General features: G+C 36.2%; 1 protein-coding gene across 1 annotated transcript in view; it reads right to left on the bottom strand.

Moving 5' to 3' along the window:
* Nucleotides 1-1,410, bottom strand: part of LOC109098463 (ephrin-A2-like) — a 121,724-nt gene extending 120,314 nt beyond the window's left edge. The window contains exon 1 of the mRNA XM_019112053.2: nt 465-1,410. Within this exon, the coding sequence (XP_018967598.1) occupies nt 465-604 (140 nt within the window). The 5' untranslated portion in view covers nt 605-1,410. The remainder of the gene's footprint in view (nt 1-464) is intronic.
* Between the last annotated feature and the right edge of the window lie 20,477 nt (nt 1,411-21,887).

Here is a 21,887-nt window from a genome sequence, read left to right as displayed (position 1 = left end):
GATTCTTGGGGGAAAGTGCAAAGGAAAATTTTATTATAGAGGGGAAATTAAAATGTCTAGGTAGAGGACAAGCTTTTACAACGTTTTATACTATTTACAATTTGGAAAATACCATTAAAGAGACAGATTAAAAAGTTACAAATTTATTTAAATATATTCTATAAACTGAAATAATGTTGTTTCCCTTTTTTTTCTAGTGGGTCACAAAGGTTTCCCTAATTGAATCACCTATATATTTGTATAAAACATTAAAAAAAAAAAAATTTTAAACTTTATTTAATTTAAATATAGGTATATTAAAAATGCATATTTATATTAAAAGGTCAAACTGAAAAAAATGACCACTAAAATGGAAGTTCCAAATAGCTCTGACCTGATTGTGGTTTAAAGATCTCGGGTAAAAGCTGCCAGTCATGCGGTTAATGCTCGACTCACGCTCCCTGATGTAGTGAGGTGTTTCTTACCTGGGATTCGTGCTGTTCCAGTACACAGCATACCGGTCTGAAATGATCTTACTGTCATCCGCACACACGGTGACCCAAAACAGGAGGACGACCATGAAAAGTGTCAACTCCATCTGATACGCAATAGAGTTCTTGTCCATAATGTCAACGCAAACAGGCAGAAAATACAAGCTCAGTTAATAACAGACGCGTTTAAGAAGAACGATCATGTGTGGGTGAGTCTTGTTCACATGCATCACATTCTTCTGCGAAGAAATGAAAAGTAAATTCAAAGCTCAGCGAATGAACTTCTCACGGAAGATCCATCCAGCATCTCGACCTCCACAGCTTGAGATGTTTCCATGACGGTCGGAGAAAGAGGAGCGCTGCATGTCAAACTACCATACCGCTTGCTTTTCACATCCATTCTGCCTTCCAGTGGCTTTCAAAAACTTTTCTCAGACTCGTAAAAAGTGGCCAGATAGTTAGCATCCATTCAGGCGAACGTGCGCGCTCTAAAATCCTGCTGGTACTCCACACATGCGCGCGGTCCGTGCGTCTCCTCTCTCCGAAGCCACATGAAGCGAGTCGGTCTTCTTTATCACCAGTCAATGAGAGGAAAAAGTAGCCTGCACTTCCGTGTCGAATTGCCGTGTGAAAGTTATCTCGGCTGCGGGCTCGTGGCGCGCTCACAGACGCGATGCCGAACCCACGCACGCCGCATCACGCGCAAAGTTAACGCTGTGGCGCTTTAATTGTCGCTTCTGCGTTTACAACTTGCTGCTCCTTACAGACAGTCGCTCCCACAAGCGTGAAATGTCATTTTCTGTCTTTCCTTCCAAAAGACGAGCTGTCCTGCGTCCACCGCGCGCTGTCTCTCTCTCAGCACAAGTGTCCGTCTCTTCGCTGTCTGTCCTCGACTGCGGGGCGGAGCTGCTCGGCGCGAGGGACCGCCTGGACCTGCACGCTGAAACTTTGGAGATATTGCCCATTAGGAAAGGCCATTAAATTAAACTTAACTACAGCTCGCTGTGTGACATGTTAAAATGTTGTTGTTTCTAAACTGAGAACTGTAAATGTAAAAACAAACTGTACGGTAAAAACCAAATGACAGGGCTTACGGTAAAGTATTACGGTATGGAGTTTGTATTTTACGGTATATCGTCATTAAATTATAACATTACATTTAGTTTTACATTTAAAAGAATTGTAAGTGTTTGTGAATTTAATTTAGAACGTCTTCTGACCAATTTGATCTATTACGTTGGTATCTTAAGATATGATGAAAAATCTAAATAGTTTATGGTGGAAATTCTGAGAAAGCCGATTAATACTTTTTACATTTTTCCATAAATATAAACATTATTCAGAAATAAGGCTATTAATTCTAAAAAGTTGTTTTACAATATTTTGACAGTAATATGTATTACATTTTAAAACGCACAGTTTAGCATGATTGGCATTCATTTTCTGCTAAAACTAAATTCCACTCATTTTTTTTTTTTTTTTTTTTTTTGTATTATTACCTAAATGGTTTATTTTCTATGATGGTATGTTAGAATGGATTAATTTCTCATTCTTTAAAATTACCTGCACTTTTTTACTTTTGTCCAGTTATGTAACATATTTGAAAAGTACAGACAAAAAAACAATGGTGTAAGATTTACTTGGAAACAATTTTCACATTAACTACTAGTAAATTTTACAAATAATAAAAAATAAATGGCATGTAATACATTTAATTAAACATGAAATTTTGAACCAAATTGACTGATATGGCATGTGTGTGTGTGTGTGTGTGTGTGTGTGTGTGTGTGTGTGTGTGTGTGTGTGTGTGTGTGTGTGTGTGTGTGTGTGTGTGTGTGTAAAACATAATCTTTATTTACAACTTTGAAAAATATTTCTTTACAGTGTATCATGAGCTGTAGCTCTTCATGGTTACCAAGTAGGAGATGTTCTAATATTACAGTTAAATTTAACCTATCCCTAAACCTAATTATATCACAAATCAGAGGGAAATTGTAAGTTGATACAGTTCAACCCGAATCTTTAGCTTAAAACTAAACTCTAAACCAAACCCTAAAAGCTGGATTTGTTGATAGGAATGCAAGTCCAGGACAAACAAGAACGATGATCCTACATGGTAAAATCACAGTAAGCACTCCGTCACCCATGTAAAATCATCAGACGAGAGAAGGGGGGATGGTGCGTGTGGCTGTGTTTAGGGTAAAACTGCTAGAGACGGATGTGCATAAAAAGAGAGAGAGAGCACGAGAGAGAGAGAGTTACTCCACAATGTGTGATTCAGCACTGATTAATATTTAAGCAGTAGAGTAGGTTGGGGGCTCAGCGGACACGTAGCAAAGAAAAATACAAATGAAAGTTTAATTCTGCTTTTAAAGATGGTACAGAGATAAATGGTGCTCATGTATTAAATATTTAGGGAGTTTTATGCATATATGTATGGAGCGTGGAGTGCTTAATGACTTGTGGAGGGGACTGTGAAATGATTATACCCCAAAAAAAGATACAGATGCTATAGGAGGAGACACAACAGGGAAGGTACATCACACATGTAAAAAAAAAAAAAAGTAAATATTAGCAAAGAAAAAGTCATTCTTGTTTATTATAAAATACATCTCACCTATGCTGATATTAAAAACAGCAAGTGTCTTTCAGAATAAGAAGCCTCTTTATTTTAATCTATTTGATTTATTTCATTTATATTAACAAAGACACATTATATACTGTATATATCAAAATGTAATTTATTACTGTTATGAAAAAGCTGAATTTTCAGTAACCGTTTTTCCAATCTTCAGTGTCATATGATTCTTCAGAAATCATGTTAATATGGTGCTCAAGAAACTTAAATAAATAAATATAATAAAAAAATATAAATAAATAAATAAAAACTCACTGACCAAAATACTTGAACAGTAGTGTGATACAGTAGTGTAATATTAGATTACTATTCAAAAGTTTGTGTGTGTGTGTGTGTGTGTGTGTGTGTGTGTATGTGTGTGTGTGTGTGTGTGTGTGTGTGTGTGTGTGTGTGTGTGTGTGTGTGTGTGTACGACTAAGATTAGAATATACCCCGGCTTTGCTACACTTCCAGAATAGATGTGATTCACACAATTTTTTCTCCTACTGTGTTGTATTTCTTGGCCTAACATGAAGAGTTTGCCAGCAGAGGGCAGCGTGACTCACTGGAGTTGACCCTGTGGCTGGATTCACTCACTAGGCTTTGTTTCATTCTGACATTCTCTTGTCTGCGTCCTTCACTGCTGCATAAGATCCATCAGTGGTCATATTCATACACTGAAAGCCCTAATAGACACTCTGAGAGGAAATGTTACCGCTGCTGCTAATAAACTGTTCACAAACAAATTACTCTCCCTCGTGGAAATCTTTTGACAAGTCCAGACCATGTTTGAAAAATATATCTGTCAGCGTAATAGGTCACTTTCTTAAAAGCAGTCAGTTGGAAATGTATATTGGCCTGAAGAGAGATGTGGCTAACAGAGACAAGAGGCCACATCTGTTTTTTCTTTCCTGAAAGATCTGCTGCACACGCCGGCAAACGCTATGTGTGCGTGTAAAACTATACTTGAGGGAGCAAGCATACCTTTCCAATAAAGCTTCAAATGGAGCTGTACGTTTGCCGAACAGCAGCAAAAGCTTTACTCGAGCACTTTGTAAGCTGAGATTGAGAAAAATCCAATATACAAACACTTTCTGACAGGAGTTTTGCTTTAGGTGAGGTGTTACTCCTCACTTAGTCTTGCTGTTAAGTTTGTAATCTGGTAATCATTCCCATTATGCAGTATATTAGGACTATAAATAATGAAAGAATATGTTTGCTTTGTAAATTTTAGAATTATTTATATTATAATATAATATCTATCTATATATATATATATATATATATATATATATATATATATATATATATATATATATATATATATAAATATATATATATATAAATCAGCATGTTAGAATGATTTCTGAAGGATCATGTGACACTGAAGACTGGCGACATGATGCTGAAAATTCAGCTTTGCATCACAGAAATATACTACATTATATTAAATATTAATTAACTGAGCTAATTAACTATTAACTATTTTCCATTTGAATAGTAAAATATATTCAAATAGAAAATAGATTTATTTATTTAACTGAGCTGTAGTAATATTTCACAATATTACTGTTTTATCAAATAAATGTACCCTTGGTGAGCATAAGAGACTTCATTAAAAACATTTAAAAATCATAATGCTTTCAAACTTTTGACAAGGACTCTGTGTGTGTGTGTGTGTGTGTGTGTGTGTGTGTGTGTGTGTGTGTGTGTGTGTGTGTGTGTGTGTGTGTGTACCTACTTAACCATATTTTGGGGACAAATTTGTACCCAAAAGTGAGCTAAACTTGACAAAGTCTCCAAAAACCTCCCTTTGGGGACGTCCTCATTTGTAAAATTGGTATAAAAATAAAGTAAACAAGGTTTTTTTTTTATTATTATTTTAAAAATTCAGAAAGTTTCTTGTAAGGATAGGATTGGTATATGGCTATAGAATATACAGTTTGTACAGTATAAAAACTATTACCCCTATGTCCCCATTTAGATAGCTAAGTAAACGTGTGTGTGTGCGTGTGTGTGTATAAAATTAAAAAAGACGGCTCCATTTATTTGTTTAATCAAAGTGGAAACAGCATTGTGAATATACAATGTTATCCAATATATGATAGGGACATGAAAACACTGCATAGTAGTAATGATGCACTTGGTTTTGTATGTAAAGATCAGTGAAATCATCTGCTATAGTATTCATAACTGCAGGCACTGCATTTTATCAAGCCCTCAACACACTTTCAACACTCTCAACTTAAAAAACAACATCTTGCACTAGTTTTTAAGACCTGAACATTTCAAAGGTCCATGTAACCACAGAAACCCTGGGCCCCTTACTCCTTGTAAGAGTAAATGTCTCAGACACAGAACATGGCTGAATTCGAAATGTCTCTGCAGCTGGAGTCAGGCCTCCTCTGATGCAGTTTGTGAAGGTCATCAAGTCCCATATGAAGCCCTGCTGTAAACTTTAAATGCCTGCTGGCACAAAAGTGCGGATTCCATGACCAGCCAGTATACTGAAATTAATATCCTAAGGTTTATCTCACTTTAGCCCTTTAAAAGCTGAGACCTTCACAAAGATCCTTTTAATAACACGTGAAGTCATTGAGACTAATTGGTGAATTAAACACACATGAAAGTGCTTGCTGCACTGAGCTGAAAGCAGTGCGTTAAAAAGATTGCGCATCGACAGATGTGCTATCAAATTACTGAATCATACACTCAAACACACCCACACACAAAGACTCCGATGATGCAGACAAATATCATAACATTTGGACCATCTCAAGTGGATTATGAGCAATTTATAACAGCGGAGGTCATTTTAGGTCCTCACTTTAACATTTTTTTCAAAGGAGTAAACTTGCAGTGTACCCTGTGACTTCTTCACCACGAAAAAAAGTTAGAAATCAACTGTTAGACTTCTAATTTAGCATAATGTAAGGATTCACGCCATATTATTAGGTTTCATTAATTATCTGATCATTGGAGAAACGTGAACCTGAATCTGTCTCTCACCTACAGCCTCCTGTGAGTATCTTTGCTTAAGTTGTGCGCTCCCTTTTGAAGTTTTGCGGTACTGCACGAGCACATCATAAGCCAAGCAGGTTTATAATGCCTGGAGAATGCTATATCCTTTAGCATTCCCATTCATCTCAAAGTTTCTCGGCGAATGCAAGGCCCCCTCTGGCAAAACAGCTACTATAATGTAAATAAAATTTGTGATTTATAATATGTCACATGCAAAAAAAAAAAAAAAAAAAAAAAAAAAGTTGCCTCCTGCAGATGTCACCAAGGGAACATATAAGGTCTGAATTATCTCCTTTCAAATTGGCTGTGTCTGAAAAATGTTGCCTTACCTTCTTATACAGCGGTAGGAAGGCATCAAGCTATATCAGAATCCAGTGTTAGCAATAACCTGTGGTATAATAAACACCTACAATGTATTAACTGCAAAAGCAGTAAATTAATAAATTGTTATTTTTAAAAATCCCCTTTCCCCCAATTTTATAACTCATCTTCTATGCAATAAATAAATAAATCTGTGAAATTTACGGTAAAAAAAAAAAAAAACGGCAGCTGTGCTTGCCAGAACTTTACAGTAAAAAAAATAAATAAATAAAAGATTAAATTAAATTTACAGTGAAAAAAAATATTTTGTGAACTGATACCGACCTACTGAAGTTCCAAAATCGGTTTTGAAATTTTAGAAAACACTTATTAAATTCAATTAAATTCAGTTTTATCTGTATAGAGCTTTTCACGATACAAATCATCGCAAAGCAACTTTACAGAAAAATACGTTTCTACAATATATTTAGTAGTATTGTAGCTTATCAGTGGTGACTGTCAGTTAAATTTACATATGGCAGAAATGTACTGAAAAATCAAGTAAAGATGTAATCAAACAGACGATGAACACTATTAATAGTCAGACGGTGTTTCGGTCTGCTGCAGCTTGGGCTGCGTTCGAAAGCCTAGGCAGCTGACTTGCTGCCTCGCTGCAGTATGAGGCAATAACTTTGCAGGCAGCGTTTTTGCATGAAGGCTCCTCATGAAATTGATTTCGGACAGGCTTTAGAGGCAGCGTAACGGTTTAATGATCTACAATAAAATAGAACAAAATTTTGGAGATAACTAAACGAATATGTAATTACTATAATACTGATTTCTCACTAGAAATAACATCACCAAATGCAACTTTCAGACACCATCTTTATTTTTTAGCTCAGCAGTCACGGAATGGAACACACAGGATTGTGGGATATCAAAGGCAGTGAAGGATACATCTATGCTAGTCTCGGCCTCAGATGTCACACCCACGGACCGTTGGCTAAACGTCTGGTGCATATGGCACACAAATGTGGAAACAGGATTTTCGTCGTCGGATTGGTTGAATTATACAGGATTTCTGTTAGACGTGTGTGTCATGTTCTTTAACGTTCCGCATGGAAACAAAGATGCTGTGACACCAAACCCCCTCGCGAATGAAGAAAGCCGTCGTGTTTACAACTGTGACGATTTTCAAAAGTATGTGAAAAATCTAAAGCTTGCGGCATAGAAACTTTAAAATACATCCGAGAGTTTTACACACTGGTCTGTTAATGTGGTGACATTTCCACGCCCCGAAACGTGATGATGAACGAAACGAACTCTGATTGGTTGTTTGACATGTCGGTCAAATAGCCTCATGGGTGGGCCTTAGCCAATGAAAGCTGCTATGAATTCCAGACCTTCAGCCGTCAGTCTAAAGTTCTGGCAACGCGAGACTACATCTATGCTGCTTTCAAAATTCGATCAGAAGAAGGTACCTCCGGAGACAGGAAGTAAAGCAGAATTTGGATTCGGACATGCCTTGATGCCTTCCTGCCTTGGAATGCTGCCTCCGAAGGCAGCATTTTAGAGCTTTCGGATGCAGCATAGGTGTAGTTAACCCCCGCGTGAAGCACGGCCGCGCCGATGCTCTCTCCACCCTTCAGGATCGCGGGTATCTGCTCAGAAACATTGAGAACACAAGCACAAGGGAAGCAGTGAATGTGCACTTTACTTTCAGCAAATGTGGCACGGACGTGCCGGACAATGGAGTCTCCGGCATTCACAGCATCGCATTCCCTCTTGCGGAGGGGAGCAAAGCAGTTCCGGTTGGAGAATCTCGTAGACCGGAGGTGACAAACACAGGTGGTAAAGAAAAGCAAGCAAGTAGCTTTACCGTAAAGCTGAGGTAAATACTATTATATAGAAGGTGCACAGTGTAATACACAAAAATATACCAAAATACCATCATGGTAACACATGAAACTAACATATTGCAAACCATTCATAACATTCATATGTAGATGTAACATAAGATGTAAGGTAACTCTCTCATACCAGCAGGTGACAGTATTCTGTATTCGGCATTCAAACGGGGAAACTGGAACAGCTGGCTTGCTTCTACCATTGTTTACACCAGCCGCAATCATTACTTATAGATTACTTTGATGACTACTAAGCCAAATAGCCAATCTGAGGACTCTTTCTCGCCAATGCGCTCCACCACCTGGCTAAGAAACAGCTTACGGCATCTGACTTGAGCAAGTTCGGAAAACACCAGAAATACTAAAGCTGACCGATGCTCAAAAACCACCCAACATTGCCCTTCGCCCAAGCGTCACCGTCGTGTGTCCCGGGCTTTAAGTGTACTGAGAAATTCAGTTGAGCAACAAATTTTCTGAAATTGTCACAGAGTAAGGAAAATCACAAAAGTGACACTCCACCTTTGAAAAAACCTCACAGCAGTCCGTTTTTCAGTTCCACTGCTTGAGTTGAGAAGCTCAATGGCAAACCGAGAGTTAATTTGACACATTCCTGTGCAGCAGAGATTCAAGGAAAAGATGAGTCAGTCTTCCGCATACACATCATGAACAGACAAATCTAATTACCGGCCGATTCTAGCGGCTTGAACAGATTACATTAGCCCTCCTTATATGAGCGTGAGCGGAGGGTAAGCGTGGGCCGGCCGGCACTGGCCCCACTATTAGATTACGCAAGCACTGTGTGGTGGTACGGCACTCTGTCACCATCAGCCACGAGAGGAGCTGCTGGCAAATCATTTGAAGGTCATCAGAAAGCCTTAAGCCATCACAACTGGGGTCACGAAGGGTTATTTTGCTCCCTCAGGCACTTTCTGTTATTGAATGGGATATCAGAAAAGATGGTTATGGTCATAAAGGATGTTTCACGTCAGTTCAGTTGCTAAAGAAGATCTGTGCTGTGGATTTACATGAAAGAGGCAGATGTACTGTTGGACATATACTGGAAAAATGAGTCTAAATGACATACTAAACACACTGCCAAACACAGCATTGCCGGCACATGTGTGTCCTAATGGACCAAAGTGTGTGTTGATGGTTTGGGACGAATGGAAAAACCACTCTGAATCTGACACATTCCTCTTTAAAAAATGGAACTGTGTAAATGCTTTTTCAGGAGCAGAAGTTCACTCTACTGGGATCTTTTGGATGTTTGCAAATTGCTGAACAATTTACTGTAATAACTGAATTGCTGAGAAAGTTAATGATCAAGGCATTATAATCAGGGAGGGAAATTAACAGCTGCCACATATTTTATAACCACATATTGGGGATTCAAGGGACGTTATTTATCTATGAAAACCCTAACTGGTTCACTAATGACTTAATATCTATTGCAGCTTATGGCCTGGCCCACCACCAGTTAAATTTGGATATTAGTTAGTATATATGGATTACAGTGCCAATTTTGACATCGGCACAGGTATTTCCGGTTGTAATACTTTCAAAACATATAAAAATAAACCTGAATGGGTGAAAGTAAATTTGAACATTCCTTAAAATCTTCAGTTTAGCTAATAAATTCTTGTCGGAACAAGAACAAATTATCACTTAGCAACCGATTTTTATTTATCAGTTTTATTTTAAACATATTTATATAGAGAACTCCCACAATCTTTACCTTTATATGGTATATATAATCATTCATATTGAAGCATATGGACCTAAACACACAAAGAGTGACAATCGACAAACATCAAGTAACAAGAGTATAAATAAAGCATGCGAACAGCAGTTATACTGGTATGAGTCTGTGACAGTAGCCAATTTATTTATTCATGTAGTAATCAGAGATGTGTATTAAGACTGTAAATTTGACTTAACTGCTAAAATTAAGAATTAAATACAAATAAACTTAAACTGAATAAATGGTGAATAGTGAAATCATTCTATATTACATAATTCAATCCTATTAAAATATATATATAGTTGGAAAAACATTGTGGATACTAAGCAATTATTTATATGTGACTCAAAAAAAAACCTTTTCAATTCAATTCAATTCAAGTTTATTTGTATAGCGCTTTTTACGATACAAATCATTACAAAGCAACTTTACAGAAAATTAAGTTTCTACAATATTTAGTAGTAGCTTATCAGTGATGACTGTCAGTTTATGTGTATACGGCAGGAATGTTCAGAAAAATCAATAAAAGACATAAACAAACAGACGATTAACACTATTAACAGCAATTATGCAATCAAACTTATAGCAAAATGTGGTAGTTCTGTATGTTGTCTCTGGGTTAGCATCATCTGAGGTCCTCTGAGGGGCTGCATCATCTCTTCTCAGGTGTTCTGGATCCAGACTGGAGCTTGTGTAAATCCTAGTTACCACGGGATGTAAATCCCGTGGCAAAGCAGAGAAACAAATAGAGACATAATTAGTGTAGCTGCTGTTCCAGCCAAGTAAAATTAATTAGATTAACCCAAGCTAAAGAATAATAATGCACATTTGATCAGATATAACTGCAGTCCAAAATTATGAGATGCATTATTTGAATGCTTGGCCAAAGAGATGTGTTTTTAATCTAGATTTAAACAGAGGAAGTGTTTCTGAACCCCGAACATTATCAGGAAGGCTATTCCAGAGTTTGGGAGCCAAATGTGAAAAAGCTCTTCCTCCTTTAGTGGACTTTGCTATGCTAAAAAACCTTCTTTGTTGGATAAAATGTAATTCCTTTTTTCTAAAGTGCAGGTTGTTTGCATAAACACAAAAATAACACAACTAAAAAATTAAGCAGAGGTGTTTTCTAAAACCCTCGCAAACACAGCGAGCGATCCAGGATCCACCGTTCTAAGCTACAGGCCAAACTGAGCAGGCTTTTATCCAGCAAAATGGGACCATTAATGTAAATGGAGACCCATCAGGGTCTGTAACGGAAACCCAGAAGTGAACTGCATCTTTCTGTGCTATCTGAGCAATAATAGCGTGAGATACAAATGCAGCATAATGGAAATAGCCGCTCCGCTCCAGGAGAGATCCATTTGGGACAGTCTATAAGAGATGCACTGCTGAGTTCTGACTGGCAGAATCATACCATCAATAGAGCACTTGATAATGCATGTACAGACACAGATTAAGTCTATCAGTGGACTTAAGACCACTGACAATGTTATTCAGCCCAGCGATTCAAGTTTTAATCTGTGCCTTTGATACATGTAAAATATGCCAGTTGTAAATGTGCATGTCTGGCAACAAAGGAAGCTTGTCAGGCCATGATGTTTTGATGAAAGAAAAACATTCAGGCATACAGTAACCACAAAAAGTATTTAGACACAAAGGAATAAATTAAAATTTACTGAAAATTTACTCCATAATGTAGGTGAATTTGTTTCTTCATGAGAACAGATTTGGAAAAATTTAGCATTACTTGCTCACAAATGGATTCTCTGCAGTGAATGGGTGCCGTCAGAGTAAGAGTCCAAACAGCGGATAAAACATCACAATAATCCACAAGTAATCCACACCACTCCAGTCCATCAGTTAATGTCTTATGAAGCAAAAAGCTGTGTGTTTGTAAAAAGCAAATCCATCATTAAGAGGTTTTAGTTTTAAACAGTCGCTTCTGGCCAAAATACCAGTCCAAAATCCATAATAATGCTTCCTTCAGTAAAAGTCAATCCCCTGCAGTCCTTTCACATCAAAATCCACTGGAATATTTGTTTAGAACTGTCTTGGACTGTTTTTGGTGTAAATGGTCCTTGATCTGTGCATATTTCTCTCCTGATTCATACAAGACTTTTTCACTGGAGAAAGCAATATTATGGAAAGAGAATATTTTAGCCAAAAGGTCTTAATGAGGGATGTTTATTACAAACATGCAGCCTTTTCACTTCGCAAGATGTTAATTGATGGGATATAGTCACATGGATTCTTTGTGGATTATTGTGATGTTTTTATCAGCTGTTTGGACTCTCATTCTGACGGCACCCATTCACTGGAGAGGATCCATTGGTGAGCATACAATGTAATGCTAAATTCCTTCAAACCTAAAATAAAATATAAAAAAATTATTCTGTTACATAAAATAATATAAAAATAATGGCATTTATTTAAAAAAAAAAAAACATAAGTGCTTCCCAAAAGACATTTGATAGGTTTAGTCCATGTGGATTGCCACTTCATGGACCATTTTACTTCCATAATATGACATATTTCCAAGTGAAGTAGGGGATTTGAATGTAAATAGGATCACTTCTGATTTCACATTGCTGCCACTGACAACACGAATGAGGGTCATGAAACTTCAAAATGACACAGGAAGTATAGTCTTCTATGGCAAGGTTATTTTTAGGTTTTAACAGGAGCAATAAAGAAAGAGGAAGAGGCTGACTGTAGGCATAAAATTTGATGAAAGACAAATCTGAACCAATGAGGGAAACTGAACCTTCAGTAATGCCCTAGGAGAACACAAAGACTTCTGCACAAGCAGCTCGGTATGACCAGAGACACTGCAAAGGGGAGGAGATGGACTGCTAAGAATTAAAGGAAAATAGAAAAATAAATAATAATGCTCAGTGTGGTGAGGCAGGAACGGAACCGACTTTCACAGGTTTTTTTTCATTGCATTTTCACATGTAGACAAACTGGCCTCTCATTGTTCAGAATATTCCAGGTTTTAGCTAATCAGTTTTGAATGGGAATTAAAAACTGGTCTGGGAGACATAACTGCCACAAAAGAGAATTTTTGGAAGAAGTTTTTATTATTATTATTATTATCATTATGAATTACAGTGATATGCTGACCTACAGATTTCATTTGCAAATGATCTCATGGTTATCAACATATCTGTTGCTTTAAGGGATTAGTTAACTCCACAAATAAAAATTCAGTCATCATTCCAAATCTATGTGACTTTCTTTGCTCTATGGAACACATAATAAATGACAGGATGAATATCCATTAAAATAGCATTAGAAGAAGAAAGCAGCATTTCTGCCACCTACTGGGCTGGCAGACAAAGTGTTTCATGGACCACAGGAAAGTAATGTTCGGCATAATTTTACTGTTAAATTGCTTAATTATATATACATTACTGTAACGGTTCACAGGTCTATAGCTATGATTGACTAATGTGTGTTTTTATAAATAAACAGACTTTCTGCATTTGTCATTGGATCCAGAGTTTATTTCCTCACACAGTACATTTTAATTTTTGGGTGAACTATTCTTTTCACTTATCTCATCCCTAGAGATGAATACAGAAATAGGTTAGTTCTTTGGTCCGTTGGATCAAATTGCATTCTCACCAAAACTGAACCATTTCAGAGTTCAGCTTGAAACTGAACCAAGTCCATATCCTCAATGTGTTTTGGTGTCAATCCAAGTGTGATTTGCATCTTCATGTAAAGCTGAACTACAGGGGAAAGTGTACAAGGTTTTAAAACAATTATAAAGTAGGTTTAAAAATGTCCTCAATGCACATTCAAACTTAAATTGTTATTATTTTTATTTTTTATTATTATTATTTTTGTTGTTGCATGATTTAAGCAAAATAATCTGTATTTAAATTACCATTCAAAAGTTTATGGTCAGTAAGGTTTTTTTGTTTTTTTTTTAATAAATTAGTACTTTTATTCAGCAAGGATGCATTCCATTAATCAAAATGTTTATTAAAAAAAAAAAACATTTATAATGTTGCAGAAGATTTATATATACGCTGTTCTTTTGAACTTTCTAATTATCAAAGAATCCAGAAAAAAAAGTATCACGGGTTACAGAAAAAAATATTAAGCAGCAAAAACTGTTTTTAATTTGATAAGAATAAGAAATGTTTCTTGAGCAGAAAATCAGCATATTAGAATGATTTCTGAAGGATCACGTAACACTGAAGACCACAGAATAAATTACATTTTTTAAAATATAAAAACAGACAAGGTTATTTTAATTTGTACTGTATTTTTACTGTATTTTTGATCAAATAAATGCAGCCTTAGTGAGCCAAGGCTTCTTCCAGAAACATTTAAAATCCTTACTGACCCCAAACTTTTGAACGATACCTTTATTAACCATTTTTTTTTTCGATATATGTTAGTGAAGTTAGTGAAGTCTTTCCCCATTTAAATATGTTTGAGCTCTTCAGCTCACAGAAAGTAGCTGCTTAGAGGAGCTGTAACAAAGATGGCCGGAAACTGAACTTAAAAGTATATGACGTGATATGACTGCTATTATCTCAAGAGCAGCATGCAACAAAACAAGTCTATTCTTTGCACTTTGTTAAATAATACATTTTCCATTATTACAGTCATTACTTGACGTGGCATATTGCATTAAACGTAATTCATCATTTATTTAGCCCTGCTCTTTATTAAAACGATTGTCCACAGCTTGTCTGTGGCAATCCAAATGTAATGTTATGTGTCATGCCAATAAAGCCCAGTGAATTGAAACTGAAACCGAGTGAAAGGAACAAAGAGAAAGAGAGAGAAGAAAGAGAGTGAGGGAGAGAGCTGACCATGTTTTATTCATTGTAGCACCAAGTGAAATTTGGACTCCAGGTGCACCTATTTTAGTCGTCTCTAGACACCTCACTTCCCAGGGCTCTGAGTGTTTCCATTTGTTCAGCTTGAGCAGTTCAGTTCATCAGAACTTACACTCGTTTTTTTTTTCCCCCGCGATTTCAAGATTCACCATTCACTGCCTGCAATAAATAGTTTTATATTTGGAAGTTGTAAACTTGCACTTGAGTGTTTTTTGGCAGCTATCTGCAGTGTGGTCAGCCTTCATAGCTTAAAATTCCCTCTGAAGAAGGCCATATCATTTATCAACATTTCAGACGGTAATTTATGAATTAAAAAAAACACTCTGAAATGTTTTCATTTTCAGTAGATTTCACAGTTCTTCATTTCAGTAAAGCAAGCCTTATAGCCTTGTGGCTCAGAATAACAAAGAAGAAAATAAATGTACTCCATTTAAAGTTCCTTTGTTGTTATTAGCATTATAATTAGCCTTTTACCATCTCTGACAGAGGCCTGATCTGTCTATTCAACAGTCCTATTAGTATATGCAGTAGTACAGGAACAATAAGACAGCATTCTGTCATAGTTCAGTATGAGGCTATTAGTGAACTCATTTAATAAGCACTTTTGTTAATTACGCTAATAGCCTAGAAATGCCCAGCAGGAATAATAGACTGATAAATGTTTAGTACCACCAGTTAATGGCATAATAGAGGACACAACCAATTATAAACATCAGTGTGTTTAGAGTAAAGGCAGCCAAACATCTGCAGATCGACTTCTGAACATTTGATGTGTGGAGTTTAAAGGAACAGTTCACCCAAAAAATGAAAATGTACTCACCGTTGGGCCATCCAAGATGTAGATGAGTTTGGTTCTTCATGGGAACAGATTTGGAGAAATTTATCATTACATCACCTGCTCACCAGTGGATCCATTGCAGTGAATGGGTGCCGTCAGAATGCGAGTCCAAACAGCTGATAAAAACATCACAATAATCCACACAACTCCAGTTGATCAGTTAACATCTTGTGAAGTGAAAGGCTGTATATTTGTAAGAAAGTACATTATTAAGGTGTGTTAGCTTCAAACCGTCACTTCTGGCCAAAATCTAACATCTAATACATAAATGCTTCCTCCAGTGGAAAAGTCAAACCCCTCTTGACCTCTCACATCAAAACCACATCTTTGTTTAGAACTGTTTTCACTTGTAAGCTGTGCTTGATTTGTGTATATTTGTCTCCTGATTCAGAAGGGATTACTTTTTCGCTGGAGAAAGATGTTTTATGGTTGTAGGACTATTTTAACCGGAAGCAAAAGTTTGGAGCTAAAACACTCAGCTTTTCAAGACGTTAATCGATGGACTGGAGTGTTGTGGATTACTTGTGGATTATTGTGAAGGTTTTTTTTTTTTTTCTCTCTCATTCTGACGGCACCCATTACCTGCAGAGGATCCATTAGGGCAAGTGATGCAAGTGCTGTTTAGATGAAGAAACAAACTTGGATGGCCTGAGGGTCAGAAAATTTTCAACTAATTTTCATTTTTGGGTGAACTAACCCTTTTAAGGTAAATTATATCAGCCCATGCATCTAAATGTGATCTTGATGGTTTTTATTAGTAGGCTATAAAAATCAGCCTGTGATCTTCATGAGGTATGCTGCCTGAATGAGGGGATTCGGTCACATGCTGTTCCTCCTGGTGCTCTGATGTCTGTGTGCCGTCTGTTCTTCTGCCCTCACCCCCCTGATCATGACTCACAAACACGCCTACAACCAAAACTCAAAACACGGTCATATTTTTCAGCAGGAGAGCACATGAAAACAGGAATATATGTTTCCTTGATTGATGCAGAAAGACAGAGAGGAGAAGGAAAACACAAATTGGACAAATATGTCAAAAAGTGATGTTACGGTGTGAGATAAATATAGTTAGAAGATATCAGTCTTCAAGTTCAGGCTCCCCCCTCAGCTTTGGCCTTTTTAAAATATAAAAATTCAAATTTTATCTGTTTGCCAGATGTGTATCAGTGGTGTATATGGTTCCATATAATTTTATGGAGCATGTCTATGAGAGTGTTTTATATATATCACCAAGGGAACAGTTTTACCGTTTCACTCCACTTGTAGTTGTTCTCACAGCGAGAGTCATGGCGGATGCCCAAATCCACTAGCTACAATTTTATAAATAATACTGTTTTTGTGTCAGGAAGTGTTTTTTGGGTGAGAATGTAGTTGTTTAGACTTCAAATATGCAGTTTGTTAATAAAGATAGTCGTTTTGAAAATGTGCTTCAATGTTTTTGGAGATGTGAGCTCCAGGGCGTCAGCGGCCGTTCAGCAGACTCATCTCGGCCAGATCTTCTGGAATTTGCCACTGGCTCTGATGTCCCTAAACATGGGATATAATTTGTTTGGGGTAAATCTAGCGGGCAGTCTTTGGTCTTATTAATCTGTTATTTGTTCCAGAGCAAATATGTTTAGCTGAGGGCAAAGTCTCATAACATTATATTTTAAATAAATTTAATGCTCTATATCAGAGCGCTGCCTTTGTACTTTTGATTGAATTGCCTAGCAACATTTATGATGGCTGTTGCTGTTGTTTCTTTAAATATTATTATTCATTAAATAATATTTTATATAAATAAAAGTAGTATTGAATAATAGTATTTAGTATTGAGAATGGTGTGTGTTCGTAATGGTGATTTTAGTTCCATTATTTCTCCATTAGATGGTTTTTATGAGTGCGTATGAGTGAGTTACACTACGTCTATGTCCTACATCGTCCGCTGGAATGCCACTCTCATGAACAGTTAGCGGAAGCTAGAAATTATGGTTTATAAAGTTTGAAATATGGATATTTTTTCTTACACAAACGCATCATTTCACTTTAGAAGGCCTTTATTAAGCCCCTGAGCCACATTGAGCACTTTTTATGATGGATGGATGTACTTTTTTGGGCTTCAAAATCTTGACCACCATTCACTGCCATTATAAAGCTTGGAAGAGCGAGGAGATTTTTAAATATAACTCCAATTTTATTTGTCTGAAAGAATAAAGTCAAATGGCTTGAGAGTGAGTCACTGCCATTATGTTATTCAAATTTTTTTATTGTGAATTTTGAGATTATTTGTCTGAAAGAATAAAGTCAAATGGCTTGAGAGTGAGTAAATCATGGGGTTATTTTTATTTTTTTGTGAATGTGAATTTTGAGATTTATTGTTAATATACAAATTAGTAACAGAGGCTTGGGCTCAGCTGTTAAACTGTCAAACTGAGATTTGAATCGGTGGTGGAAGGAAGTAGTTCTGCAAACAAAAGGTTTTTTAAGACATTTTGTGGTTGTTTATAAATTACTTACACACTTGTGCCATCAAACTGTTGTATGAACGCAATATCACACCCGTACCCATGATAATGATGATCAAGAGTTTATATAGCATGTTTATATAGAGCCATATTCCATGCTGATATAGAGCCATATTACATGGGAACTCATGTGATACTGCTCATACTGTATATAGCTAGTTTCAACTAGCTATATACAGTATACAGGCAACATTTCTCATTTTCATTTAGTTTAGATGAATGAAACTTTTATTTTTATTTTCAACAAAGTCACACAAAGGTTTTGTGAAAAAAAAAAAACATTTTTCTAAATAACAGAAACATTGAACACAGCCATCATGGTAGTTTTGAAAAATATTATAAAAATAAAAGAAATATTTGAAAAACCAAGCATATCAGACTCCAGTGATTTCAGTAGCCTAATAAAAGCTAAAAGTTAAAATTCACATGGGGCTGGTCAAATTTATGATTCAGATGGGGCTGGTCACCTCACTGAACCAGCTTTTACCTTACCGGGACAAAAGAAAAAGAAGGGTGATGACGTCACCAGTTTGGTGGTGCAGATGTTGAAGTGCCAGTAGGGAGGGGTTAAAACACAGCTTGATTACTCCCAGATGCAGAGCTGACCATAGACCACCTGATTAGAACCAGCGACCCGCTGGCATGCACAATAAGAGCTAATCAGAGAAGTTTATGGAACCTCAAAGGCAACACATGAGCGCATATGTAGGTCTTGACCAGTGAGCCTCTCTATGTGTGTTTGATATCTGTAGGCAGAGAGAGACACGTCAGAGAGAGAAGATAACCTCATGTTTTGTCATGATAAAATACTGACCTTGAGTCACTGGCCACAATGGGCCCTATAATCAAAATGCAAGGGTGAAATTCTGAATTGAAGAATTTCAGTATATTTGATAAATGTGATAAATGTATAAATGTGAATTTAACTGGTTGCAATCACATAATACTGACCTGGAATATAAATCAGAACGACATGGAAAAACAATTTCAAAGAAATTCAACACAGTCAACATTTTGTGACCAAATAAAAATATTCAATAATACTGAATTATGCCTGTTAATTCCCTGGTGTGTAGAATATGTATGTGTGTGTGTGTGTGTGTGTATATATATATATATATATATATATATATATATAGACCTATCTTTCTAAATGTCAAAATTATGAAAACAGGTGTCAAAAAAATAATAAAATTTGTGCACCAAAATAATAGCACTTCAACCCAGTATTATTTAAAAAAATATATATTGACATCAAACGTGGGGTAAAAATATTCTTCCAATATGGTCTATAAGTTAATTCATTAAACTGAATTATAAGATTTATAAGATTTTATTAAATTAAATATAAATGTCTAAGTGGCATTTCAAACACTGATTATCAATTTCATCTGTGGAAATGCCCCATAAATTGTGTGTATAATAACAACAACATGTTTTTGGGTAATTCATATTGAAAAGTGACATTAATTATTTAAAACTGCAAATGAATATTTTGGAATTTCATTCAGTTTTAATATACAGTAACTGCTTAAATTCTGAATGCTAAATTCTGTAATTGCACTGAGATTCAATTCAATTCAATTCAAGTTTATTTGTATAGCGCTTTTTACGATACAAATCATTGCAAAGCAACTTTACAGAAAATTAAGTTTCTACAATATTTAGTAGTAGCTTATCAGTGATGACTGTCAGTTTATGTGCATACGGCAGAAATGTTCAGAAAAATCAATAAAAAGACGTAAACAAACAGACGATTAACACTATTAACAGCAATTATGCAATCAAACTTATAGCAAAATCTAAAAAGCTAAAAAGGCATTTGCATTTCAATTCTGAATGGCACACAGCACTGCACACAACCTAAAGTTAATAAAGAAATACACAATATGCTTTTTTAGCAGAATTTTGAGATGCTCCATAGCCTTTCAGCTGCAGAATTCAACCATCTGTTTTGCGTGATGATCAGCTTGTGTGTTTTGGTGTGTGTGATGTGGGTGTTTGAGAGCATGCAGGTGATGTGTTCATGATTTGTGTTTCTGATGCATGTGTTTGTGATGTGTTGTTTCTAAGGGAGCGAGAGTTAAAGGCTGGCTTATGACATTGACCAGCAGTGAGAAATGACTGCAGGTATGTGCACTTCAACAGAAGCCAGAACAGTCAACTCAGAAAGAAAAAGAGAAAGAAATCGTTAGTCATTTTAAATATATTTAATCTAAAATTTTAAATATAAAAATGAATACAGATATCTATCTATCTATCTATCTATCTATCTATCTGTATATTGCAACTTTGCTCTAGAGCAGCAGGTTTATTACAAAAAAATCCACAATTACATAAAAGTAGTCTAATAAATGAGGTCTGTTGCATAAATTTTAAGATTATTAACACATAAATTGTACTTGCAACTGCAATTGATGTAGCTCGTAAGCTGAATCTGAATTGAATCTTGAACAAAGTAAAATGAGCCTGCACTTAAGACAGCACATTCACTACAAAGACAGTTTCCCTGAATGTGTAGGTGGAGGTTTACTTGAGATCCTTATTGGTTACATCACAGCTTGTCTCTGGGGTGCCTGGTAAAACACTCTACGTGACAGAGATAGCTGGCTTGAGGAATCAGACACATTTATCAAGCCTAAGAAGACAGCAGCTCTGTATCCGATAGGAGCCGATGGGAGAGACGGTCTGCTCCCGGCCACAGCGGTAGCTGCTGTTGACAGTTTTGTCACCTTCTGGAAGATGAATTGGTGAAAGGCTTTGAGGGATGAGGGGAGAAGAGACTGGGAACATTTGAGTCCCAGTGGAGCTCTTGACAGTCCGTAATCTGCTCTTCACTAGGTCTGGCCGTCACCCTTCATCGTCTCAGATGGCGCCTCCTGCCAAACTTTGTGTGAGAGTCTCCATCTCTCTTTCCTTCCCCCGGCTCTCTTTTCCTTCATCAACACATGACTTTCAGAATGAAACATAACATGAGGATATAATGCTCCAACAACAGGCTCATGCTGTGGTCAAGGCCTTTCTGGGAAGTCATTACAGTATTTCAACATGATGTGAGTGTAAGTGATATTGGAAAAAATAAAATAGGCAGACTGGAAATGTTTTTTTTTTATTATTATTCCTTTTTAATTTCCAAACAAACACAGGATTTCAGCACTAGTGAATTAATGCTACAGTTAGCTCATCAGCGCTAACTGATTTACTGTAAACTTCAAGTGGAGTCTGAAACCCCAATATTTATTAAAAAAAAAAAAAAAAAAAAAAAAAAAAAAAAAAAAAAAAACCCTGGCTACGTGTTCTATATATTAGACTATATGAGAATTTCATAGCACTTTAACTATAAATTTTGTTGTTCTCAAAATTGTATCTGCAATTTTCTAAAATTCTCATCTGCAAGTCGCTTTGATGTTAAAATGCGTCTGCTCAAATGATTAAATGTAAATGTAAATGCCATTATTTTAAAGCACTTTTTTTCAATGGGTACTTTAAAAATATTCACAGACTCAAAGTTGCCTATTATCATTAACAGCTGCCCAACTGGATGTATCCTATAGGAACTTCTCAGGTAGTCTGGAAGGCAATATATAGCTGATTTATATTTTATCTATTATATATTTCTAAAACTTAACA

This window comes from Cyprinus carpio, chromosome A11 (assembly GCF_018340385.1).
Source record: "Cyprinus carpio isolate SPL01 chromosome A11, ASM1834038v1, whole genome shotgun sequence".
Taxonomy (NCBI): Eukaryota; Metazoa; Chordata; class Actinopteri; order Cypriniformes; family Cyprinidae; genus Cyprinus; species Cyprinus carpio.
The sequence above is the reverse complement of the archived record's forward strand: the minus strand, read 5'-3'. Positions and strand labels throughout refer to the sequence as shown.